At 41.4% G+C, this 27,892-nt stretch overlaps 1 protein-coding gene across 7 annotated transcripts in view; it reads left to right on the forward strand.

Moving 5' to 3' along the window:
• LOC124232966 (RNA-binding protein 47) overlaps positions 1-27,543 on the forward strand; it is a 147,514-nt gene extending 119,971 nt beyond the window's left edge. For 6 of the 7 annotated variants that reach the window (XM_046649936.1, XM_046649935.1, XM_046649938.1 and 3 more), the window contains 4 exons: positions 16,412-17,571; positions 18,442-18,648; positions 21,276-21,475; positions 24,767-27,543. In XM_046649936.1, the coding sequence (XP_046505892.1) occupies positions 16,443-17,571; positions 18,442-18,648; positions 21,276-21,475; positions 24,767-25,006 (1,776 nt within the window). In that variant the 5' untranslated portion in view covers positions 16,412-16,442 and the 3' untranslated portion in view covers positions 25,007-27,543. The remainder of the gene's footprint in view (positions 1-16,411; positions 17,572-18,441; positions 18,649-21,275; positions 21,476-24,766) is intronic. The other variant, XM_046649941.1, reaches the window with a different exon arrangement.
• The last annotated feature ends 349 nt before the right edge of the window (positions 27,544-27,892 follow it).

A 27,892-nucleotide genomic window follows, 5' to 3' on the forward strand; every position in this document is an offset into this window, starting at 1 on the left:
GATGCACTTTCACAATTACATAATTCCCCACAGATAGAAAGTATTATTTTTCTGTGGCTGGCTATCCCACGTATGCTATATAGCAGGAACGGGGAGCATAAAAAGAAAGGCTACTTCTGTCACCTTCACCCTGAACCTTGCACAGCCAGCCCTCCCCAGCCACAGCCCCTACATTGCTCCCTAAGGTGGAGGTAGTAGAACTCTGTATGTCGGGGAGGGGCTATTGGTGACAACAATGTGCCCACCAACTCCCCACCCCCCACCTCCCAAAAAACTCCCTTCTTTTCATATCCTCTAGGCTGCGTCCTGGACCTCGTCCACTGAATTCAAGGCCTCAGAGAGTTCAGTTTTTTTAAATTATATATATTTTTCTTTTTATAAAAGCATATTCATTAAAGGAAACCTGGACATTAAAGAAAAATATAAAATTACCTATATTCCCATAAGCCAACGATAACCACAATTAACATTATGGTATATTTATTGCTTTTTTGTTTTTTTAAATATTTCGTATATATTATAAAATATTATTTAACAAGGTCAACATAGTTGAGAACATGAAATGAGCATTCTAGCCTACAACTATGCCATAATTTAGCCATTTCCATACTGTTGAACATTATGTTTGTTACGTCACATATATATACACTTTAATGTTAATTACATTAACATTATAAATACCACTATAGTGAACATATTTGACTATAAATTTTATTTGTGTCTCTGATTATTTTCTTGGGGGTAAATTTCTATAAATGGAATCATCGGGCTAATGAGAAGAAACTATTTTCAATGAACACTGTAAAGCTCTTGATATTGTCAAACTGTCTTCCAGAAATGTACTCAATTAGACTTGCCCTCCCATCTGTCCCAACCCATTATATATGACAATGTTGATGTCACGCATACATGTAAAGATTAAGTTCTATCACTTTAAGAAGGTTTAAAATCATAAATATTTCTAGGGAAGCTCAGGAAATAAATTCCCTCCCCTGGCCCCGCCCAGCCCTAACCAATATCAGGTCTCTAAACACAAAAGATGGTACCATCCAACCAACATCGTGCACCACACTCAATCTCTTGGATCTGTTTATGGGAGATACATATAGAAGGCCTGCGTTCATTCGCTGGGTATTTATTATCACCACTTTTGTTCATTTCTGTACTATGTGCTTCAGGAGAACAAAAGAATATCTTTTCATTGTCTATGAGAAGCTTAATTTAGTCAATGTGTCCAGACAAACAACAAACTCAAAAATACTGAGCGTTGCATTAGGTCCATTAATTGCTCAAGGTCTGTTTCTTCTTCATTAAAGTGAAAGGTTCAGTTTGAACCTTGTCCATTTCTAAAGCGTGTCTGAGGTGGTTTTTAGTAAAAATACACGAGCACATGAGGTAGTAACCACAACACCAAAGATCATATGTAGATGGCTGCACCGAACTGTGAACATGACGTGTTGTATAACTCCCATCATCCAGCAATGAAAGCGCATCAGTTCTTTAGGAGAGAAAAGTTTCCCTGCACTAAATACTAGGAAAAACTTTTAAGTTAATCATTTTTTAAATGTAAAAGTAAAGTAATAAGAAAATCCTTCAAGATGGCCTCTAAGGTTTCTTGTAGCTCTAACATCTATAATGCACAAGTAATAGATAAAATACCAAGTGCTGAGGACCCCAAAGCAAGGAAATGGTCAGTGGGCTTCAGAGGGATTGGTAGAACCATGACTAGAATCTCACTTCTGCCCACTCTTCATCCTCACCCTGACACCCATTGCTCCCCAAATGCACGCACACTAAAAGTCTGCACTTGCACTGTTCATGGATTTTTATCAGACTTTCAAACTTTGGAACACACCACACAAGTTAAAGGAGTGAAGAAGTTCATGAATATTTACCTATGCTTCACCATTACCACCGACACCTACCAGAAATGGTAAAATTGTCTGATTCAACTACTGAGCTGCACTGAACAATTTCAGGGAGACCAGGCCAAACTTTGGCAAGAAAGTGCACCACTGGCCAGTTGATCTTTCTCTCTGAGGTAATATTTCTTTCCAGTTTTGAGAAATAATTGACATACACCACTGTAAAGTTTAAAATGTACAGCATGAGGGTTTGACTTATGTATATTGTGAAGTGATTATCACAATAGGTTCAGCTAACATCCATCATCATATAGATACAATACAGTTTAAAGAAATCTCTGAGGTAGATTGTCCCTTACGTATTAACATAGAGTGGACACTTCATAAATATTTGTTGGAGTCCTTTCTACTCAGATTTTGTGCCACTTTGTTCTGATCTGTTTTGTCACATGTCTCTTTCATTTGTTCTGTACTTAAAAAAAAGATATTTATAGATATTGGAATAACTTCCCAAATCTAAAAGCACAAAGGAATTGTAATGGTGCCTCAGACTAGCTCTAATCTTTTTTTTTTTAAGATCAGCACCTGAGCTAACAACCGTTGCCAATTTTCTTTTTTTTTTTTTTCCTGCTTTATCTCCCCCAACCCCCCCATACATAGCTGTATATCTTAGTTGCAGGTCCTTCTAGTTGTGGGATGTGGGAACTTAACCACTCGGCCACGGAGCCGGTCCCAGACCAGCTCTAATCTTAATCTTGCAACGAGGACACTTTTTGACTAGATTTCACATAGTTATTTAAAAATCTCATTTGCTAAGATATTGACCATTTGTCTCTCTCTGCAATTTGAACTGCAAACATGAAGAAAAAAGCTGCATAACCTAGAACATCATTTTTCTAATCATTTTCTCTTAAAAATCCATACTCCTTCCTCCTTTTTTTCCATATATTACCTGTGTTGGTTTTCCATGACTGTCTTTTTTTATTGCGGTAAATATGCATAACATAAAATTTACCATTTTTAGGTGTGCAGTTCAGAAACATTAAATACATTCACATTATTCTGCAAATATCACAACCATCCATCTCCAGAACTTTCTCCTCTTCCCAAACTGAAACTCTGTACCCATTAAACAATAACTCCCCATTCCTCCCTCCCCCCACCCTCTGGTAACCACCATTCTCCTGTCTCTATGAATTTGACTATTCCAGGTATCTCATATAAGTGGAATTATACAATATTTGTCCTTCTGTGTCTGCTTTATTTCCTGGTGTCTTCAACATTCATCCATGTTGTAGCATGTGTCAGAATTTCCTTCCTTTTTAAGGCTAAATAATATTCCATTGTGTGTATATACCACATTTTGTTTCCCAGTCATGGATTGATGAACCTTTGGGCTATTTCCACCTTTTGGCTATGGGACGGGCGTACAAATATCTGTTTGAGTCCTCGCTTTCAATTCTTCGGGGTGTATACCTAGTCGTGGAATTGGTGGATCATCTGATAATCTTGTGTTAAAATTTTTGAGGAACCTCAAAACTGTTTTCCACAGCAGCTGCACCACTTCACATTTTCCACCAGCAAGCACAAGGGTTCCAATTTCTCCACATCCTTGCCAACACTTCTTGTTTTCTGTTTGTTTTTTCTATAACAGCCATCCTAGTGGGTGTGCACTGGTATCTCATTGTGGCTTTGATTTGCATTTCCCTAATGATTAGTGTTGTTGGGCATCTTTTCATATGCTTGTTGGCTATTTGTGAGTCATCTTTGGAGAAATGCCTATTCAGCCCTTTGCCTATTTTTAAATTGGTTCGTTTGTTTTGTTGTTGTTGCATTGTAGGAATTCTTTATATACTCTGGGTATTAATTCCTTAAGATTGTAAGAGGTTATTTTCCCCCATTTCATGGGTTACCTTTTCACTCTGCTGATAGTGTCCTTTGATTCACAAAAGGTTTTCATTTTGATGCAATCCAATGTGTCTACTTTTTTCTTCTGTTACCTGTGCTTTTGGCGTCATGTTCAAGAAATCAATGCCAAATCCAATGTCTTGAAGCTTCTCCTTTATATTTTCTTCTAAGAGTTTTACAGCTTTAGCTCTTACATTGAGGTCTTTGATGCCTTTTGAGTCAATTTCTGTATATGGTGTAAGGTGAGGGCCAGGATTCTTTTTAAAGAGGTACTTGTCACTCCCACCAAGTCTCAGTGAAGATGAGTGTCAGCCGGTTAGGCAAGTGGCACACATTCACGCCTAACGCTCATCTTCACTGACTTTTCTTCCAGGTGTAAGGCTTGGGTGGTTTCCCAACAGACAGGTGAGAGAAAGCCAAAGCAAGTGGGGAACTAACAATTCAGCTGGCTCAGCTCTCGTAACCAGGATACAGCCGTGAGGCAGAGGCTGGGATCAGCAAATGTTTTGACGTAAACATGCTTGATGAAACCCGCAACCAAAGAACAGCAGAGGTAGATAGAGTTTTAGGCTAAGAAGAAAAAAGGGAGTGTGTGCCTGTGTCTGTGTTATGTATGTACTTACACTTGGCAGCAGAGGGAAGGAGAGAGGACACCCCACGCTGAATGTGGCTGTGAACTGTGGGCTACAGTAAATAAAAACATCTTTTGTACAAAAATAAATTTCTCTCCATGCTGCTGTAGAGAAACAAAACTAGGTTAGCCACAGTTATGTGGGCAAACCGTGTTTCCAAAACAGTTATCCCAGTTCTCTTATTGTGGACAGAACCTAGGTGTGCTTCCAATATAAGATGTGAAGGTCTGCCTCGCCTTCACTTGCAGAATCTTGAGAAATAAGAAGAAACCCCGACACTGTGGAAGCTGCCTCACCTAGTATCACCAAGACCAAAGGTCTGTGCTGGACTGGCTGCTCTCTTGACGGGCTTAGAGATAACAGCGCCACACTAATATAACTCACAGTTGCAGGATTCTCCACATGAATTAGATTCTCAACATTAGAAACCTTGGTATTGGCAGTTGGATGCCCAAATCCCTAATAAATTAGTGTTAAATCTACTCATACTCTGGCTTCAGGACCTATGAGCGACAAACTGGGACCTAACCCGCCCCCTCTTGGTTTTCATAGGGACTGGTTTATCAAGGATAAACTGTTTGCCACTGTGGATTCTCTGCCATTAAAGAGGATTTGGAGAAAGAGGAAATAACCAGCTAAATTTTCTGATGCAGGGTGGGATAAGATAAGCCATGCTTTTCAAAAACAGTTGCAAGACTGGTATAACTTATTTCCTTTGAAGCAATAAAGTCATTTCACAGTTTATCAACTCAAAGAATATCCAGTATTTCTCTGTGAGCCTGGGAATAAAGGACTAGCCCCAATCAGGGGCATTTTGTCTTAGTTTTTCAATTGAAATATTAACTCAAGTCCACCCAATGAAAGTACAGAGTACATGAGACCTAAACAGCAATTAATTCCAACAGTCGTCCTAGGAGTTTAATATTCATGGAAAATCCTGAGCTTCCTGACACCTAAACATTTCATTCCAAATGCTCTAGGTTCAGTAAAACTCTAGATATATATTTTCTCCTCCTTTCCCTTCTTAAAATTTAAGTCTATATTTCATGAGTTTCTTTAACTAATATAGTTCTGCTTTCTGTGTAACTTTTATCGTCTGTAACTTTCATGTAAATTTCTGACTAACTTTGCCGTGTTAAATTATAAAGATTGAGAACACTGGTTCTCCTCCTCTCTTTCTCCTCCTCCTCCTGCTTTTCATAAATATCTTTCCTCAGAATAGAGCAGCTTTGTTTTTTCCAAATATCTGCAAATTCTACCTCAAAAAATTATAAATTTAGCATTCAAATAATTCATAACTGACAAATTATCTTCTCTTCCCTAGTTTTCAACCATATATTACTACATTTTGTTCAAATGGTGAATACCCAATAAAAAGCGATCTGTGTGTGTGTTTTATTTAAACAAGGATTAAAGCAAACAGCTAATCAGACAGGAGCATTACTCTATTTCTGTATGTTACTCTGGGGGACTTGTTAACCAAGGTAATTACATTGGAAAAACAGGGATATTAAATGAGAATTTAAGAGGAGAAAGAGAAAAAAATGATTAAGAAAAAGAAAAGGCGGAGGAAACATGAATAAGGAGGAAAGACTGGCAGGCGGTAGTGATTTTTTTCCCCATTAAAACTAGGGGTACCTGTGCTGCTTCCGTCTTCTTCCCCCCAGGGAGGACTGTATTTAAGTCACCTGTTCTCCTTTAGTGCCGCTCTCTTCTTAGCGTGTAAGTGAAATATAGTCCACAGCCACTTTCCGAGAAATACTAGACGTGTCATGGAACAGTGTCCTCCTCTGTCATCATCTCACTGTGCTAAGCGATGGCAGTCAGCAAAGTGTCTGGCTCATAAAAATGCTCAATAAAGTGGATTTTGATTTTCATGATTCTAATTAATTCATTCTATTACAAGATCATTGTGTATGTATTACATTTGCGATATTGTGGCATATAATATAATTAGTTCTAAGTGTAGGAGGATAAAGAGAGCTTCACCCTTGCAGAATTTCCATTTGTCTCTAAATATAATTAAACCAGACGTGCAGATTCCCAGTCCTTGTCTACCTGTTATAGCTGGGTTCCTCCTTGGGTTCTGTTTTGACCTATGGTCCAGTGTTGCTTGTAGACTTTACTAAGCGACTGTCATAGCTTTGGCGCTCAATAAAATGTTTGTTGAAAGAACGTATGAATAATCTTATGTGGCTGCCCATCTTTGCTCATGGTGTTCCCTCTGCTCTCTCTTCCTCTCCCTCCTTCTTCTACCCTTTGTAGACTAGGAACCCCAGAAACTGTGCAGTAGTCATCACTGTATCCCCAAATACCTAGTATGGCCTGGCATACAGCAAGTATTCAATCAGTGTTTGAATGAATGAATGAATGAATCTATCCACAAATGTCATTTGATCATCTGTCCCATCAAATCCTTGCCTTTTGCCTAAGGGGTAGGGAGGTTGATCTTAGTACCAGTGAATTGACTGTGTCCTAGGAGCACATTTTTAGTGATTGTTCATAGTATGTCTTTAAAAAAAAAAACTCTGAATCGTAAGTGAGGCTTTCTACATTATTGAAGAAACCAGCAGTGACATTTGAGAAAGGTCCAAGCCTTAAAAACCATAATGTCAGCAGTTTTCACGTGTCCGTGAAGCAAAGGGGTCTGAATTTAAATGAAGCACTTCAGTAGCTTGGCGGATCCTTGGCCTGATTGCAGAAGTGGTGTTTGTGTGACCCAGGCCTGTCAGTTTGCCTCTGATGATAAATCAATTCGACAACCGAAGCAGTGTGATAGGGCTTCATGGTGGTAACTGTTTGGCTTGAAAAATTAAATTGATAGGTTTTCAGCCAAATTAAATGAGTAGTTTGGTATCATAGAGACACTACTTTGGACCTTTAAAACATGTTGTGCATTTCTCAGTCCTGACAGCCTTGACAATAAGAGCCAGATCAAGACATTGAGCCCAGGCTGGAGGTGGAGAGTATAAAATAACAACTTCTCCTACTATTTAATTAGTACCTGCCATGTGCAAGTATATAATCTGTTTACAGCTCCAAGATAGTCAGGCTTAATCAGTAATTCTTAGCAGTGAGAAATTTTTGGTTGTCAAAACCTGGAGGGTTGGGGGGCTTCTGGCATCTAGTGGGCAGAGGGCAGGGATGCTATGAAACATCCTGCAATGCACAGGACAGCCCCCCACAACATAGAATTATCACACCCAAAATGTCACTAGGAAACAAGGTTAAGAAATCCTGTGTTAAACGATACCTAAGGTCCCTTTGCAACTCAAATTCTGGGATTTTGTGAAATTAGATAATGTATGTGAAAATTTTATAAATTGCAAAACACTATATATATTCAAGCTATTATTATATGATATAAGCCATTGCTGTTTCTCCTTCTTCCTTCTCCTTTCTGGCATCTGTCTCCTAGTCAGCCTTTCTGTTCCTTGCCAGATCCTCAAAGGTTTAGGTCAAAGGAGCTAAGATAAGGGGTGAAGCTAGAAATCCCTGCACTGCTGGTTCACAATTTGGGAAAATGTTAATCCAGGAGGCAGATGTGTGTTGAATTTATGGGTTTCACTTTTTTCAGCGTTACCCCCAAAGACCTATTGAGAAGAGTCTAAGTATGTAATCCTTATTTAAAGGGAACCAGATAACAGATTCTTAACGGGTGTTTGTGCTGCCAAACTCCTACAGAAAATACCTCCACTCTCCCCTTCTTGGGCGGTGGCTGTACCCCTCTTGTGGTCTACAGGCAGTGTCCCTGGGAACCCACAGTGAAATGCCTCATCTTCAGGGATGTGTTGATAGAAATGCCTGGGAAAAGTGAGCCTCTTGGCTTTGGCTCTGTTTATCCAACACAATCATTCACTGAATGATGTGTTTTGCTATAACAAAATCTGTACTAGCAGTTGAAGACCCAGTATGAATGAACTCTTCTCAGATTAGCCAGGAGCAGACAGGAGGGATGGCCCAGCATGTCATTATTCCGCTGCCTCTTTAGCCTTTCAGGATTTTACCTAAATAAGAGAGTCATGGAAGGACTTTTGTGTGTCCCAAGGGCCATGCCTTCAAATAGCAAGAGATTGCCAGTTGAGACAGGAAAAAAAAGAGCCTGTGCTTCAGTCCCCAGCTTCACCTTTGGTACTCTGCCTCCATTTTGAGTGGAACTCCTTTTACACTTTCAGACTCTGAGGGAACAGAAATGTCCCAGTGCCAGAGGCCTGCCTGGTGGTGGGAGTGTTCTCTCTGCTGTTTACTCTAATGGGTGGTGGTAACTTGGCCCAGGACAGTAACATAAATGCCCAGGGTGAGGCCAAATCTCGGAAACTTTTTGGAGAAGCTGGCCTTCCATTTTTTCCTCCCTGATTTGTGGCATTAAATGTCATTTAATCCTGGCACCAATCCTCTGGAATGGATGCTATTACTGGAACCATCTTAGAGATGTGGAAATGGAGCTCAGGCAATTTGCCTCCTAGGACACAGCTAGTAAGTGACACAGTCATGATTTGAACTCACATTTCTTTGACTCCAGAGTCTTCACTCTTAACCAGTATGGTATGTATTTTAATATGTGTACATTGTGTATGTGAGGTCATGCCTAAGAAGTGACTGTAGTCAAGACAAAAATTTTGTGGTATAAATAAGGGACATCAAAATAGAAATGTAACTGCAAACAGAGATAGAATTACCGCTTAGATAAATACATTGTACAACCTTCCACTGAATTAAATTCCAGCTAGATACTGGAAGTCACTGCTCCCCACTGAATATATCTTCAAATTGCAATGTGTCCATTGGTCAGCAAATAAAACTCTTCCAAGAATTCCAAATTGCATATTAATCTCAAACACACACACACACACACACACACACACACACACACACACACCCCGAGAGCTGTGAACCAAAGTTAACTGGTAGTTTGGATAATTCTAGAGTAAACTCATGCCTCTTTTTGATCCTAGGCAAAGACTGGTTGGTAAACATTGGAAATATTTCCCAGTACAATGGTACCCCTTGCCCTCTAAAACATCTCAGCTCAAAGTGAAAATCCTACTGAAAGGAACATGCTCTGAACCAGCACTAAGAAGGGAATTCAAATCCTTGATGATTTCTGCTTGAAGTCTGAGTTAACTCTGAAATTTTATTTTACCCTGAGAAGCTCAAACTCAACCTAAAGTAAAGACCACAAAAAGTCTAGCTAATCATTGAGAATAGTAATAGCTTTATTTAGAAGTATATTTTTCTCTGTTTTATATGCCCAACTGTGAATAAATGATTTGTTTCAAACACATTGCCGTGTTTGTTTAACACAAGCGGCCTTCAGTGAACACTAATGCATTTTTAGTGTGTACGAGAGGATGGCTCTGTTTGGGAGAGTCCTGCCTCAGGGGATCTGGCATCCACGTGGATGACCGGACCTTCTGCATCCAATGCAGCAAGTTTCTTCAGGTTCTCTGCAAACTGCTCTAGCCAAGGGTTAGGTGAGAAACAGGCTTCCACTTGGGTGCCGGAGCCACGTCACCAGTGGAGAACCACACTGCCAGACAGCTTACCTGCTATGAATGGAATCCGGGAGACTGGACACCAGTCTGCACCAGAACTCGCAGGCTAGGCTTCTCAGGCTGACTGGTTTGAAGTTGGCTCTTGCCTGTTTCCCTGTAAACACAAGAATCCTACATAAGGGCAAGATTCATACCACAAGTTCAAAAATCTTTTTTTTTTTTTTTTAAGTTCAAATTTCTTATGCTCACATTTCTGGAGCATTTAGTGCTAGGTTCTGCACGACGAGCTTCACATGGATCATTTCATTTACTCCTCACCACAGGCCTATGGTAGCAATCACTTAGCGGCAGCTGTGGTACCAACTCTAATCCAGACTGTCAGGGTTCAAGTGCCAGCTCTGATGCTCATGACTGAGAATCTGATTAACCTCTCTGTGCCTCAGTTTCCTTATGAGTACAAAATGCCTTAATTCTCAACTCCAGTATCTGGAGCATAATTCTTTAGCTCTGTTAACTCTGAGGTAAGCTCTTTGAAGGACAAGGTCCACCAATGCTGGCACATAGTAGGTGCTCAATAAGTATTTGCCGAATGAATGAATAAATGAACACAAACCCTTCTATGTCTCTTTTGAAATCAAAAGAAAGTATTGTTTACATAGAAGTGTTAGGAGCTGAGCCAACAACCTCCCCAGAGATCTCTTCTTCCAGGTTTCATCTCTGTGACCGTGCAGTTAAATGGAAAACAGCTTTGGATGGCCAGGGGGGTGGGGTGGGGAGGAGGTGGAGAGGCAGCTCAAGAAGACTGTCTTATATGTTATGTGTTAGAATTTAAAAATTGGTCCTGATATCAAGTCATTGCTCAGCATAGGAAGCAGGGAGAAGTGACTGTGCTACTTAGCAGTAGGAAACTGTGTTTGATGTTCTCTGCACATCTCTTAGCACAGAGGTCAGCAAACTTTTTCTATGCCTGGCCAGATGGTAAATATTTTAGGTTTTGTGGGCTATACGATCTCTGTCTAAACTATTCACCTCTGTCCTTACAGTGCAAAAGGAGACGTAGATAATACATTAAAAAAGGTGGGGGGGGGGGGGGGGGAGAGGGTTTGGCTGTGTTCTCATAAGACTTTATTTATAAACACAAATGGCAGGCTATATTTGGCCTACTGCCGTAGTTTACTAAATGCTGGCCGAAAGCATGTCTAATTGTAATAAACTGCACATTTTGTTCCATCTCTTAGAGACTCTTCTTCATATTAGCTGTATAGTTCCCTTTTTTAAGGCATTAAGTAAATCATTTATCTTTTATATAGCTAAGCCTTTGGCCTCAAAAATTCATTGACCAGCACATCATATAATTTGTTTAACTATGGTATATTAGACATAAAGATAAGGAAAAAGGAGTTTGCAGACCATGAGATTTTCTTGAATATGTTAAACTGACTCAGTATACCATTTTGTGTGTGTGTGTATGTGTGTGTGTGAGGAAGATTGTTGCTGAGCTACCATCCGTACCAATCTTCCTCTATTTTACGTGTGATGCTGCCATAGTGTGGCTTGATGAGCGGTGCTAGGTCCGTGCCTGGGATCCCCACCTGTGAACCCCGGGCCACCAAAGCAGAGCACACAAACTTAACCACCATGCCACCAGGCTGGCCCCTCAGTGTACCATTTTTTAATGAGCTCCAGTGAAATCCTAATTTTATGGAATCTTATTTTTGTCCTTTTTGCACCTCTGAGCTGTCTTGAGCTTTTTTTTTACTGTGGTAAAATATGCATAACAAAATTTACCACCTTAACCACTTATAAGTGTACAGACAGTAGCATTAAGTACTTTCACCTTGTGACTCCATTATCATCCATCTCCAAAGCTTTTTCATCATCCCTAAGTGATGATCCCATTCTGCTTTCTGTCTCTATGAATTTGACTAATCTAGGTACTGCATATAAGTGGAATCATACAGTGGTTGTCCTTTTGTGTCTGGCATATTTCACTTAGCACAATATCTTCGTGGTTCATCCATGTTGTAGCATGTGTCAGAATTTCCTTCCTTTTTAAGACTGAATAATATTCCATTGTGTATATATACTACATTTTCTTCATCCATTCATGCATCAATGGACTTTTGGAGTTGTTTCCATCTTTTTTGGCTATTGTGAATAGTACTGTTATGATCATTGGTATACAAATATCTGTTTGAGTCTTTGTTTTCAATTCTTTTTGGTATATACCCAGTAGAGGAATTGGTGGATCATATGATAATTCTGTTTATGTTTTTGAGGAACCGCCACACTGTTTTCCAGAGCAGCTGCACCATTTTACATTCCCCCTATCAATGCGCAAGGGGTCCAATTTCTCCACATCCCCACCAACACTTATTTTTTTGTTTTGTTTTGTTTGTTTGTTTTTTGGTGGGGAAGATTTGCCCTGAGCTAACATCCATGCCATCTTCCTCTATTTGTTTAGTATGTGGGCCACCAGCACAGCATGGCTGCTAACAGAGCAATGTAGGTCCACGACTGGGAACCGAACCCAGGCCCCTACAGCAGAGTGTACTGAATTTAACCGCTAGGCCACTGGGGCTAGCTCTGTTTTTTTTAATAATAGCCATGCTAATGGGTGTGAAGTGGTATCTCACTGTGGTTCTCACTTGCTTTTATGCCAATATTTGTATTTAGTGTAAAAGACAATTAATTTAGATACTACATGAATCAATGTCTGATGCAAATTAGATTTATATATGCATGTATATATACAAAGATATATCTGTGATTTATTCCTCTCCTGGCGCCAAAATTATGTGACATGGCTTCCAAGAATATGTAAACAATAAGATGAATAATATAAATAACTAAATTCATGGCACTGGGAATATAACAGACTAAAAAATGAAACTATAGCCAAAATTAAATCAACTTGAGAATGTGTTGTAATGTCCTATACAGTTACTAAAATTGAAGTGAAAAATCAATCTTGAATTTCCTGGTGGCCAAAGAAAAAGGGAAAGAGGGTCAATAACCTCATTTGTTGGTTCAATGGTTCATTTGTTACAGATGACAAAAACTCAGGAGAAAAGGCTTTTCTTTATCCATAGATGTAAGATACTAGCTATAACTTTCTTTTTGGTTTTTTTTTTTCTGCTTTATCTCCCCAAACCCCCCTGTACATAGCTGTATATCTTAGTTGCAGGTCCTTCTAGTTGTGGGATGTGGGACACCGCCTCAATGTGGCCTGACGAACAGTGCCATGTCCACGCCCAGGATCCGAACCCTGGGCCACCACAGCAGAGGGGGCGAACTTAACCACTCGGCCACGGAGCCGGCCCCCAAGCTATAACTTTGTTTCTTCCTTTTTTTTTTGCTGAGGAAGATTCCCCCCTAAGCTAACATCCATTGCCAGTCTTCCTCTTTTTTCCTCTTTATGTGAGCCGCTGCCAAAGCATGGCCACTAAGAAACAAATGGTGTAGGTCCATGCCCGGGATCTGAACCCAGGCTGCTGAAATGGAGCATGCCAAACTCAACCACTAGGCCACCAGGGCTGGCCCTAGCTATAACTATTTTAAAACAGGGGCCAGCCCCATGGCTGAGTGGTTAAGTTCGTGCACTCAACTTTGGCAGCCCAGGGTTTTCCACTTTGGATCCTGGGTGTGGACATGGCACTACTCATCAGGCCATGCTGAGGCGGCGTCCCACATAGCACAACCAGAAGGACCTAAAACTAGAATATACAGCTATGTACTGGGGGCTTTGGGGAGAAGAAGAAGAAAAAAAGAAAAGAAAAGAAAAGAAAAAAATGATTGGCACCAGTAGTTAGCTCAAGTGCTAATCTTTAAAAAAAAAGAGAGAGATCATTTTGTTACCGACACCAGCAGATTGCAGACTGAAAGCAAACAGAATTTTTGATAAAATTAATGGGGTTGTAATCGCAAATGACTCTCATAGCCTGATCATTATGAGACTTTTTGTGTGTAAACTGGTAGTTTCAGAGTCCAATTAGGAAAACAAAAAGTCAACTCTACACATCTCAGCAGACCAATAAGGTCCATTCCTTTGGACTTGAGTCAATGTTTTATGTAGTACAACATGTAAGGTCTTAAATTGCTTCATACATGTTTATATATGTACCTGGCATTTCCTTCCCAGATCACAGATTATAAACACACACATATTTGCAAATAGTCTTTTTACATATATCCTTATTTTCCATTTGCAAGGAGACGAAGATCTTCATGTTCAAATCTGATACTGAAATCTCTGTTTCAGGGTGAAACTACAAGAAATAATGTATCATTTTCAAATTTACACCAGAAAAAAAAAACTTCATGGTAACTGAATACGTTGACAAACCAGCTTTCAAGTACTTGAAAAGCAAAGCAAATAAAACATAACAATAGAAGCCATATCAAACAGATGTTTTTAAAGAACTGAGAAAATGTCAAAATTACTCTGAAATTGAAAGAATTGGTCTGAAGTTTTACCCAGAAGTTTGGATGAAAGATAATAATAACTGACATTTCTTGAACATTTTCAATGTTCTAGACACAGTTCAAAGTGCTTTGTGTCTCTTAACTCACTTACTCCACTAAACTGAATACTGTCATTGTGATTGCCATTTTAGCGATAAAGGAAACTGGGCACGGAGCAGCGAGGTATCCTTGCTCCAGGTCTTACAACTAGGCGTGTTCGAGCTGGGATTAACATACAACCATGCACTCTGGCTCCAGAGGCCTCACCCTTCCCCACTAAGCTTTACTGCCCCTGCTGTTACAGCAAATGAACCAGAGAACTATCGATTTGGCCAACTGGCAAATAAACATTTCAGATTTCCGTTGTGTGCTCTAATTTGTTTCGTTTTTCTTTAGATGGTCAAACTCACCTTAATTACCCTTGAAATTTTCCCCTAATATTCTTGTATACCACTCCTAGTGGTAATTTTTTTCAAACTAAATGATGCTCCAGGTTCTAGTTGAATGTTGAAACCTTACGCAGCCATTAAAAATTATGTTTTGGCAGAGTTTGAAGAACACAGAGGAGTGCTTATGAAATGAAGGAAAGCGACACGATGTAAATTTGTTGGAAGCCAAGCTCCAGCCCTCCCCCCAAAAAAATCAATTATAAAAATGGGAAAGTTTAATTGTGGCTATCACTTGGTAGAATTAGGAATGATTTCTCTTCTTCATTTTCCATAAAATTTACTTGAGAATTTTCATAGTCCAAAAATGAAATAAACTTCATTTTTTAAAAAGCCAGTCAGAGCCTTTCTTTACAAAAGCACAGTATGAAGATACTAGTGATGATCTTAGTGTATAATTTAAAATCATTTCCACAGAGCTCTGTGCCGTATGAGTGAAGGCAACACAGTGTAGACCTGCACTGTGATATGTGGCTATTTAAAGTTAAGTAAAATGAAAAACTCAGTGCATCAGTCACACTAGCCCCATTTCATATGCTCAGTAGCCACACGAGGCTAGTGACAGCTTTTCCATCATCACAGAAAGTTCTGTTGCACAGCACTGGTTTAGAAGAAAGAACACAGAATCTGGAGCCAGACGACTTGGAATCAAGTCTTGATACGAGCTGATACTTGCTGTATGAAATGGGCAATTTACTCGACCTCTCTGAGCCTATTTCCCCATAAACATACTGGAAGTAATGATACTATCACTTACTATGTTAAGGAGATTAAGAAGATCAAATAAGAAAATGCACATGACAGTTTTCTGAAAACTACAGTATGGTTTACCAGGTAATTGCTGCTTCACAAGTCCCTCAGTTTGAACTTAATCTAGCTCTTTGTGGACTGATTCTAAATCCATGAATGGTTCATACCAAGAATTTGACTGAATGACACCATAAAAATCAGACTTGGCAGCTCTTACCACAGTTCCCAGGCCAAGTCCTCTGCAATATCGATGTTCCATTTCTTCCTGGTAAAAAGCTTCAGCACACAGCTCTGTTATCTGTCCTGTATAATAACACCTCCTCAAAGTTTTCCTTAGCAATATAAATACACTGCTTTGTTTCCATTCCTAAATGAAAAAGGCTGTCCATTCCTAAATGAAAAAGAAAGCAAAGAAAGACGCGATGTCTGCCAAAGAAATAAATGGGGTAAAATGCTATAACTAAAAGGACATCCATCTGAGTTGACAGTGCAGGAATTAGGCAAAACATGTTGCCATTCGCTGCAAGAACGTGAGGTTTTCACTGGCAATTACAGCAGGTTCTCTAGTTCAGAGCTGTTGGGGTACTGATTAAGCGGAAGTACTTGCTCATTCTGATTTTTTTTTCCCCGAGTCACTTCTGGTTTTTCCTGCAAAACAACTTGACTAATTTAGACTGTTTTAGAGCTGCTGCTTTTCCAGAGCGGTCTCCATCTTATTTCTCATTTAACCACCTGATGGTTAAGCGCCAGTCTTGTGTCTTTAAAAAAAGAAACAGAGGGAGCTGGGGGAGTCAAGTGCTGGCTCCGCTCGGGGCAGATTCCACACTCACTCTCCCTTCTGCCTCCCCCAGGTTTCCGCCAGCCGTGGATGCCTTTGACATTATGACCGCAGAGGATTCCACCGCAGCCATGAGCAGCGACTCCGCCGCCGCGTCCTCGGCCAAGGTGCCCGAGGGCGTGGCGGGCGCGCCCAACGAGGCGGCGCTGCTGGCGCTGCTGGAGCGCACGGGCTACAGCATGGTGCAGGAGAACGGGCAGCGCAAGTACGGCGGCCCGCCGCCCGGCTGGGAGGGCCCGCACCCGCAGCGCGGCTGCGAGGTCTTCGTGGGCAAGATCCCGCGCGACGTCTACGAGGACGAGCTGGTGCCCGTGTTCGAGGCGGTGGGCCGCATCTACGAGCTGCGCCTCATGATGGACTTCGACGGCAAGAACCGCGGCTACGCCTTCGTCATGTACTGCCACAAGAACGAGGCCAAGCGCGCCGTGCGCGAGCTCAACAACTACGAGATCCGCCCGGGCCGCCTGCTGGGCGTGTGCTGCAGCGTGGACAACTGCCGCCTCTTCATCGGAGGCATCCCCAAGATGAAGAAGCGCGAGGAGATCCTGGAGGAGATCGCCAAGGTCACCGAGGGCGTGCTCGACGTGATCGTCTACGCCAGCGCTGCCGACAAGATGAAGAACCGCGGCTTCGCCTTCGTGGAGTACGAGAGCCACCGCGCCGCCGCCATGGCGCGCCGCAAGCTCATGCCTGGCCGCATCCAGCTGTGGGGCCACCAGATCGCCGTGGACTGGGCCGAGCCCGAGATCGACGTGGACGAGGACGTGATGGAGACCGTGAAGATCCTCTACGTGAGGAACCTCATGATCGAGACCACGGAGGACACCATCAAGAAGAGCTTCGGCCAGTTCAACCCGGGCTGCGTGGAGCGCGTCAAGAAGATCCGCGACTACGCCTTCGTGCACTTCACCAGCCGCGAGGACGCCGTGCACGCCATGAACAACCTCAACGGCACCGAGCTGGAGGGCTCGTGCCTCGAGGTGACGCTGGCCAAGCCCGTGGACAAGGAGCAATACTCCCGCTACCAGAAGGCGGCCAAGGGCGGTGGCGCGGCCGAGGCGGCGGCGGTGCAGCAGCCCAGCTATGTGTACTCCTGCGACCCCTACACGCTGGCCTACTACGGCTACCCCTATAACGCACTCATCGGGCCCAACAGGGACTACTTCGTGAAAGGTTAGTGGGGGCTATTCTCTGGGTAGGCCCCCGAGAGCTGCATCTACTAGGCCGATGATGTCGTGGGTGTTGTGGATGTAATTTACTGAGCTGGTGGACTTCGACCCTCCTACCCACCCTCATTTGGGTGTCGGTGCTCGGTTCTGTTCTTTGCTGGTGCTAAAGGCATTCACTTCTATAGGATTGAGAGAAATGTAGATCGTTCGTGTGTATGGGGTGACTGGTAAACCGTTGAGGCATGCAAGCTCTTCTTGCATACTGCCTTTCCAGGGCCTACCCAATTTGGGGCTAGTCTGCCAGTCTCTAGGTACTTAGGTTAAAACCTACTTGTGAAATTAAATCTTAAGAATGTTGGGCAGAAAGGGGCGCAGTGTTTTGTTTTGTTTTTTTAAATCATTGGCTACAGTATGATGCAACCAGGTATCATATTGGGAAATAAAAATACCTAGGTTCTGGATCCTACTCTGATTGACTGGCTCTGTGACTTTAGTTAGTCCCTTTAACTTCCCTAGGCCTGTTTTCTCACGCATGCAATGAGGAAGGTGAACCAGCAGATCCCCTTCCAGACCTAGCCTTTTTATGGTCTGAGTGTTGTGGGGTTTTGTTTCTTTTTTTTGTTAAAGTTGCAGTTGCAATCCTAGAAACTCACCCACAAGTTCATCTTTTGCATTTAGCAGACATACCTACGAGGTGAATCTAGGCTGGAACAGAATGTTTGGAGCATCTTACCAGCTCCCAGAAGAGCAAAGATGTAGCCACCTGCAACTTAGACTCAGGACAAACATCTAAATGCCAAACCCCTTGAGTTAAGGTCAGCCTCCTGTACTGTCACTGTTGGTTGCTCATCATTTTTTGTGTTCTTATCATAAGCAGGCAGCATAAGAGGCCGGGGTCGAGGAGCAGCTGGCAACAGAGCCCCAGGGCCCAGGGGTTCTTACCTCGGGGGATATTCTGCTGGCCGTGGTATATATAGCCGATATCATGAAGGGAAAGGAAAGCAGCAAGAAAAAGGATATGAACTTGTACCAAATTTGGAAATCTCTGCCGTCAATCCAGTTGCCATTAAGCCTGGTACAGGTCAGTATAAACCAGAGTGAGAATGCATCCATTCAGCCAAAACCCCAACTCTCTCTTTGAAGTGACCCCAAACCTTCCTTGGGCTCTTTCATCTGCACATGGGTTCCTCTTCTCATAGGCAGCCAGGGTTTAGGCAAAGAATGTGGCTTCCTGAGTCTCTTATCTGGAACTTAAGGGGATGGTCTAGCTCTGACCATGTTCAAGTCGAACTTTCCAGTAGTGGGTTTTTCAAATGGGTGCTGCTAGTTGTTAGGCTTTTTCTCAATCTGCGACGTAGTAGGCATGGTTTTGGGGATGTAGGGGTGGAGGGAAATGAAAGAATATGAGTTCTTCTGTGTCTTCTACCAGCTAAAAACTGTCTTTTCCTTACTCAAGCCTATTTCTACCCCAGCCTTCGGAAGTCAGAGGGTGCAGCTTATTGCTGGTTCTGAGAATTGTTGGGAAGGGTAGAAAATTCCCCTTTGGGAGCAAATAGCTCTATTTGTCCTTTGTCATGGTCTTAACAAACCAGAACTCCTGGGAATAAGACAGCAGTGAAAGTTTTTACAGCTGCTAATTCCCAGGATTCTAATTCCCAGCACTCTTTTTCTCCTCTTGCTGGATAGGTAGATGGGGGTTAGGGACACTCAAGTCATTCAAGCCAAGGACCTTAAACTTTGCTTTCACCTCCAGGCACCACAAACCAGCCTGTCAACGTTGTTATTGCCCACTGGTCAGCTAATGTGAGATAGGTCTTCTTTCTGATCCTAACCTGCAAGGAACTTCATTTAGCCCCCTCGTGTGAGCATAGCACAAACTTTCTATTAGCACACACCACGCAAGTAGCCAAGCACATGGAAAATTCAGTCGTGGGCATTTGGAGTGACCCTCCTGCAGACTTCCTGGTGTCACAGAGGGTGGCTCTTTGAGGGAATCTTTGCTGTGATGCTCAGCCGCTCTGATTTTCTTCTGGTTGAGGATTGTACACTCCTTCCCCTAGCTAAAACAGAGCTGGGGAGTCTTTTCATTTGGGGCGTAGGTTTGCATTGGCCACAGAGGGCTCAAAAAGCATTTTCCCAGGAGAGCTTCCTTTTGCAATAATCCAACGGTAATTTTTTTTTTTGCCTGTGAAAAAATTCTTCAGTTAAGTGACCCCTTAGACTGGCTTTCTTTCTAAATGCCATCAACACTATAAGCAATGTAAAACTGATCCCATATCTTTCTGTAATTCCATAAAACAGAGCCTGGATGCAAGTAGGAATTGTCACGTCTACTTGTTGGGAAAGTGACTCCTGCTGACGAGTTGCAGTAGCTTCAGATTTAATTAGAGAAGAGAACTCTTAAACAATCTTTAAGTGTATAGTTGTGTCCTGGGGCCTGAGGTAGAAATTCCTGTGGGCTGATAGCCAGAACAATCCAACAGTTACTTAATACTGCCCCAGGGGAGCTTAAACTCATAACCCTCTCTGGGCCCATCCTCTTGGCCTCTATTCTGATTCATCCAGAAAATTAGAACTTTGTATTGTAGGAGAAGGACTAAGGCAGGGGTCAAGTAGCTGGACACAAGCCCATATGGTTGGAAAGGTGCGTAGAAGATTGAGTTCAGGTTTTAGGTGTGTTTATTTTATTGAATGGCTGTACCGTTGTTTAATCTACAGTCATTTGCTTCCTTACTTATTATCAAGTCAGCTTGTGTTAGAATAAATATACCTACAGTTGGAGAAGAAATAAATGAAAGGATTTTGTGTATGCATTTCATATTCTTGCTTATCCTTTCAGCACGCATACATGATAGCATAACACACTCACACAACCTCCTCTGGGTCAGAGCTAGTATTTTTCCTTTTTGCCCCTCTCTGTCATAGTTGTTGACTTTCAATGACTGCTGTCTGTCTGAGTCTCCGGGTGAAATGAGTCCTTTGGACTTTACTCACAGAAACAAGTCTTGAATTGGCAGGTGCCATCGAAAATCCAGTCACTCTACTGCTTTGCTGTAATGAGTGGGCATTAGAAAATGAGGGAATTTTCCATTTTTTATAATATATTTTTCCTTGAATCAGTAACTTCGAAATCTGAAATACAGGCTGGGGAAGATGTACACAGACCTCCGTGTTCTCAGAATGAAACGCTCAGCAGCATCTGCTTCTTAAAACGTGAGGAAAGTGAAGAGGGCAGTAGGTCTGGCCATGAGGGAGGCGAGTAAACAGGAACAGACAGGCTCACTCACTGGTTGGACCTCAAGCCTTTGATCTCACTTCTTATTCTGAGCCTGTTTTCTCAGAGTTGAAGGCCCTTTCTTGCTCTAGGGGATATCAAGAGTAAGATTCAGAATGAGGTTTTTCTGTAGAGGCAGCAGGGAATGTTGGTGCAGAACCCTAACTCTAGACTTTCCTTCCGTGATGGTCTATTGGGAGATTCCTTCCATCCTCACGTGGTTCCTTTGGAAAGACAAGCAGGAGGAGTACCTGCCACCTCCCCTCTCTTCCTCTTGGGTAGCACCTCCTCACGTGTACTGAGAGAGCGTTAGTTAGCAGGGAGAGGCCTGTGACTGCTAAACTTGGTTTTTAAAAATATCATTGAGAAAATGGTGACCCTCCCTGGGTGACTGAAAGTGATTGACCTGTGTTTCGCTCTTACTTCTCTTGCAGTGGCCATCCCTGCCATTGGGGCCCAGTATTCCATGTTTCAGGCAGCTCCAGCTCCCAAAATGATTGAAGACGGCAAAATCCACACAGTGGAGCACATGATCAGCCCCATCGCCGTGCAGCCGGACCCAGCCAGCGCTGCTGTGGCCGCTGCGGCTGCCGCCGCCGTCATTCCTGCCGTGTCCACGCCGCCGCCTTTCCAGGTAGAGTTCTTGCTGCAGTGTTGTAATTTGTGTGTGAGGCCTCTCCATCATGGATTCATTTAATATTCAGCAGGAGAATTTACTGTGTGCCTAGCTCTCTGTTAGAACTATGGCATTGGGTGACAGAAAAATTTTTAATATAAATCATGACAGGACAGAACAGTTTTAAATAATAATTGTACTACCCTAGTAGTCTCACTGTATTAACCATGGGAAGCAGTATGCAGAACTGATGTGTCATTTCTCACAATGTCATAATATTGTACATACTTTTTTTTTGTTTTAACGACACTGGATAATTTTTAACTCATGTCGTTATTGTTAAAGAGCTGGCACACAAAGTCCAGGGAAATAGTTCGCATTTTCACATTCCAAATTGAAGTTCAGTGAAGGTTTTTCTTAAAGTTCTCTCTCTCTCTGTATGTGTGTGTATGAATATATACGTGTGTGTGTGTGCGCCTGCACACATGTAGAGAGAAATATCTGTAGAGATATAGATATGTGAAACTTTGCAAAATCTGCCCTCCAACCATATCTAACTATTGCCGGTTCTCCTCCCAATCCAATCTGAACCCCTCCAGCCTCCTTCCCATCTTTGCTCATCGTGTTCTCTTATCTATGGTTTCTTGAGTCTCATCTCTTCTGTAGTATCTTTCCCATCCACCCAGCCTTGGAAATCATCTCTCCTGTACTTCTTATTACCTCCATGATTACTTGGCATATGACTGCCAGTAGGTTCTGTCTCCCCAATTAAAATAAAGCTCCTCCAGACCAGGAGCTACATCTCGCATTTCTGTTTGTCTTCAGTGCATAGCCCACAGGGAATACCTATGAAGGACAGGTCATTCATCCAAACAGTAAACAGCTATTCTTGGAGAGGCAGTGAATCTCAAATACCTTATCAATCAACAAGCACAAATCTTTTTATCAATTAGATAAGAATTATTCAGGGAATGTGTTTAAAAAACAGAGATTCTTAGACTCAAACCCAACAAGATTCCAATTCAGGAGAACAGGGCTGGGGTTCTAGAATCTGTATTTTGTACAAGCTCCTCAGTGATGCTGAAACAGAGCCAGGCTTGTGGACCACCACAGTAGGGTGCTGTTGACTTGCATTTGCCCACTCTGAGCACCAGTCTTGACTGCATCATTCAGAAAGCTTCACACCGGTTGAAATTTATTCATCTATCAATACGCCATTGAGGATTCTTTAACTCGAGATTTCCTGAAACCAGAAAAGGGAATAAGTTGTAAATGACTTCACACTGTATAATGACAACTAAATGTAGTTATTACTTGTGGACTGACTATAAATATCTATAATAACCTACAAGCAAGACTGAGTGGAATTCTGGTAATAATTTCTCATTCCTCTTTACCAAGAAACTGGTGGACTTTTGTCTTTGGTGTGTAGTGTCAGGTCCAAATTCCAGGCCTCATAATCATGTTCTGGACTGCAGACTGTTTCTGTCTTATGTGAGTCTGTGCTGGATGTGCCATCTGGATCTTTATTTGAATCACAGCCTTCACAGTTCTGAAGTGTCTCTCCCTGGTTGCTCCTGAGGTACTCAGTGTTACAGTGTTGCAGGAGGCAAGATAATGTAGGGCTGATGGTGCAGGCTCCAGAGTCACACATTCCATTGCTTAAAAGCTGTGTCACCTTGTGCAAGTCATTGAACACATCTGAATCTCTCCATCTTATCATAGTACCAGCTTCCTTGGTGGTTGTGATGATTCAATAATGTCATACAAATAAAGCACTTAGAATAGTGCCTAGCAGACCATAATCTCTCAGTTCTTATTATCTTTAATATAATTATTACAGTCATGCACCATGTAATGACGTTTTAGTCAACGACGGGCTGCATATATAACAGTGGTCTCGTAAGATGAGTACCGTATAGCCTAGTAGGCTGGACCACCTAGGGTTGTGTGAGTACACTCTGTGATGTTCCCACGAGGAGATCATCTAATGACGCATTTCTCAGAATGGATACCCATCATTAAGCAACATGTGACTATATTTTGGTTACAGTTGAAAAAAATGACTTAGGTTATGAATTACCTTTGAACATAATTTTAAGATTCTGATTTGCAGATTTTATAAAGGAATGATAGCTAAATTCCTTTATAAAAATCCAGGAAGAAGTAATTTTTTAAATCTAATTCTCCATTTCACGTATCTTGAATTGTTTAATTTGAAGATGGATTAAGACACAGAGGCCATAGCAGCATTTACTACAGGACATTCTATGGAACATAAGGTTCACCAGATATTTTGTTAAATGTATGTTTTATTTTACAAAAAATCTCCTTTTCCATAAAGCAGCTCACAGAACCCGCTCCATAGCAAGCACTGGGAAATCCTGAATCAGAGTCTTCCCTCTACTCCTGTTTGTTCTGAGCACATAGTATGTTACATTGTCAAGTGGAGAGAAGGAGGTGGCAGGGACTTCTACGAAACCAGTGGTGGCATCTGCAGCGAGGCAGCTTTAGTTAGCTTGTCTTTCCCCAATTCCTCCTCATATGGAAACTCCTCCTTCTCCTTCAAAACCCAGCTCAAATGTCTCCACTTGTGAAATGCTTTCTCCAACTCCCCAAGTTAGTTGGTTTCTTCTCGAAGCTTCTACAACAATTTGTATGTATTGTGGTGTCAGATCTTAGGTGGGAGATGGTTGAAACCATCGATCTCGTTTGCTGAAAATGGAGTATGGTCCCGATTTTTTTAGGTCACAGCTTAAGAAGCTGCCCTTTTGGAGATCTGTATCCTTTGTTCTATAACGTCGTCATAGTCTGTTCTCTCCTCCGTTTTTGAAACACTGTGTTCTTTCAGTTTAAGTATTAGTTGAGGCAGCCAGCATGTATTTTAGGTAAAATACTTATTTTTAATTACAATGAGATCAACTGAGTAAAGGGCAGATTCTCAGCTTCTTTCTCTCCCTTTCTCTGGGGCATATGCTGATTGAGTGGAATGGTAGGTAGAAGATTCCAGGGTATTTAAACTTTCCCTCAGTGGTCCAGTTCTGTCACTTTCACCAATTGAAAGCAAATGAGTCTTGAGGATGCTCCACTACCTTCATGGCTCTTATCACACTCCCTTACAATAATTACTTGTTTACCTCTCTGCCTCCCTCCCCTGAGAATGGAAACCTTTGTTTTTAGATCTTGTACTCCCAGCCCCTGGGAGTTGAATTGAATGAGTGGAGTTGTTGAATGAATGGGTGCCTAAGGGCATAGGTACCTAGACCCCACACGCCATCAGTAAGGACTCTTTTTCTCTCTCCTCCTCAGGGCCGCCCAATAACTCCAGTCTACACGGTGGCTCCAAACGTTCAGAGAATTCCCACTGCCGGGATCTATGGGGCCAGTTACGTTCCATTTGCCGCTCCGGCCACAGCCACGATTGCCACACTACAGAAGAACGCGGCCGCCGCCGCCGCCGTTTATGGAGGATACGCGGGCTATATACCTCAGGCCTTCCCTGCTGCTGCTATTCAGGTTCCCATTCACGATGTCTACCAGACATACTGAGACGAGAGCACAGACAAACCACAGAACTACCAGTGAAGGAACACTTTACTATTTATGAAGAAAGAACATGGATTAGCACACATATGAAACCTGAAAGTGAAGAATGTTATCAGATATCATACTGAAACATTTTATATACATGAAGTTTTCACTAGTTTTTTAAGACTATTTTCAATTTAGCAGGCCTGTGTTCATACATTTCTCAGAGACTTGCAATGGCTCGTGCCTTAATACCATCTCTTAAAAATTTGTATGCTGTAGTACCTTTGTATAGAGGTTTTTGTTTTTGTATTTTTAAGGATATATTTTCAGTATGAAGGTTATTTTCTTAACTTCTGCACTCCAGAGATTTCTATTTTGTAGTACCTTCAATAATATATCAAGTATATATTAAAAAGCACACTTGAGCAGCTAGGAGACTATTTTGAAAAGTATATTCAATATTTAAAGATGCAAACAATAGTGCTTTAAAAATACTACATAAAATGTTATTGTAAAAGTTATACTGGAAAGTGCAATTTTAAAATGAGTAAAACCTCTATTTTTGCTGGTATTAAGGGTCGACGGTGTTACCATGTGTTATCCACGATGGTTCTCTTTTTTAAAAGAAATTAAACACTCAGTCTCTCCTTAAGCCAACATTGAAAAGACTTGTCACACTTCTGAGTCCAAACACTGGAAAGCTCTCACCTGCCACCATGACCCTGGGCCCCTGCTCATCCTCTGTGTGTCCTTGCTCTTAAACCTGTTTTCCCCCAGGCTCGCCCACTCATCTCCTCCCCAAAACCCCAGTCCCGACTCCGTGTTTGGCAAATCTAGGGCAAGTGAATTCCTCCAACAGAGAAAACATTGATAGCTTTTATACTTCTTCCTGGGTATTTGTTGGGATTTTTTGTTTTGTTGTGTTTTTTTGTTTTGTTTTGTTTTGGTTGGGGAGGTATTTTCGATAGCAAAGTATGTGTAAGCACAAGATTTTAATAGTTCACATAAGACACCTTTGCATATGTATTTCATTGTCCAATATAAAACTTTAGTTCCTTTTCTAATGCTTTTATTCGTTTTTGAAGTATGAGTTTCTAGAGACAGAGAATGTTACTGTAGACAAGACCCCGAGAGACCCTTGTCACAGGAAGTTATGCTTCTAGTTGCCTTATCATGTTTCATGCAAAATGTCTGTGGTCGTCAAGGGTGTTGGAAATGTTAAGTTTCTTGAACACGGCTTCCCTCCATTGCTGTGCACGGGGCAAGTGAACTAAATTGGGGCAGGCACATTCAGGAGGAGAGAGACCCCCCCAGGAGTTAAAAGATAGTTTGTAAATATCTCCTGATGCTCGTTTTTAGTTGTTTTATGGTGCAGAAGTTCATGGTATATAGTTTAATGCAAAATGAAACCATTTTATTTCAATGTTATTAAAAAGTTTTGTTTTATTAGGAAGTAAATGTATTGTTGCAGTGTTTTGTGCCTGTTTAAAGGCTTTTGTTTAGCAGAGTGAATGTAAAATACAGTAAAATGTTAAGATTGTCATCTACTTTATGAAATACATCAACTTGGAATTTTGTTTTAAAGGTTCTATCAAGGAAGTGAGGTGTGCAATAGGTAGCAAGTACACATTTGTGTTTTTATGTCATATTAGAGATGCATAAAGTCTTACCACTCACCGAATTTTTGCTGGTGGCTGAATTCTTATTTGTGGATTCATAATAGGATCATGCCTTTAGCAAATGTTTTAGTTTTGTTTTAAATTTTAAATTAAGAGATTCCCAAATGCCTTTTTTCCCCCCTCATTTTAGGGCGGGATGAATTTTTTATATATAAGCAATATTTATTTAACTATTCTGTAAAATTATTGAGTGCCTGCAAAGGCCTTTAAACATTCTTGACATTCCTATCCATCATTCTTCAATGACATAAAGTAATTGTGCAATGTTCCTGATGATGTACCCGGCAAGCTGCATCCGAACTCGCATCCGTTGGAATGAGTAATCCAACAAAATGCAATCTGGATCAGATCCTCATCCCTTGGCTTTGTGTGAAAGGACACTCCTTCCCTTGTAGGATTGTCACAGGGGTTCATGGGATGAGACTCTGACCCAGAGGTCTTACTGTATTTTACATGGGCCTGTAAATTATTTGCAAAAAAAAAAAAAAGAGGTAATAAAAAGAAAAGAAAAAAAGTGGTATCTTAACATGGCAGTTACCAGACTACCTTAAAAACAAATATTGGTGACATAGCCAGTTAAGTATCAGTGAGCCTTCTGTGTATGATCTGTCTGTTCCTGTTTCAAAACCATTTCACATACACTACTGAGGTGAGTTTATAACTTGAAATGTGAACTTTTTTTTTTTAGGGTTAAGAACAAACTATATAAATGTTAAAAAAAAAAAGGCTTTAGGGTTCTGTTTTCAAACATGCTAGCAGTTTAGTTGTTACCTTTAGTTGCTTTGTATTGGAAAAGCTTTTAAATTTATTTAGATCTTGCTCCATTTACAGTACATTCTTTGGATGGATGTAGTAAATAAAGCTTCTTTAAGGCAATTTCAAGACCTTATTTTAAACTGTGTTTTCTTTATACTGACTTTTTTTCCCTAACAAAATTAGAAAAACACTTACAGCATAGAAGGAATCGATTAATTTGATATTTTCAACAGGAGGAACCCAGCAAGTTGCTATCATGTCTTTGGTTTGGAATTACCATTGAAGATAGGGTGCATAGTAAAAATTGTGAATTATCAATATGCCCAAACTTGAGTTTGAAGGTTGAGCGCTCAAATACTATTCAGCATCTAGATTGGAGTAGGATGTGGCAGAGGCTATCACTGCTCTCAGTACTGAAATTTGTTTATGGTCCCAAGAGTTTTACACTCAGAACCCTAGATGGAGACAG

Source organism: Equus quagga, unplaced genomic scaffold, assembly GCF_021613505.1.
Source record: "Equus quagga isolate Etosha38 unplaced genomic scaffold, UCLA_HA_Equagga_1.0 146_RagTag, whole genome shotgun sequence".
In the NCBI taxonomy this organism is placed as follows: domain Eukaryota; kingdom Metazoa; phylum Chordata; class Mammalia; order Perissodactyla; family Equidae; genus Equus; species Equus quagga.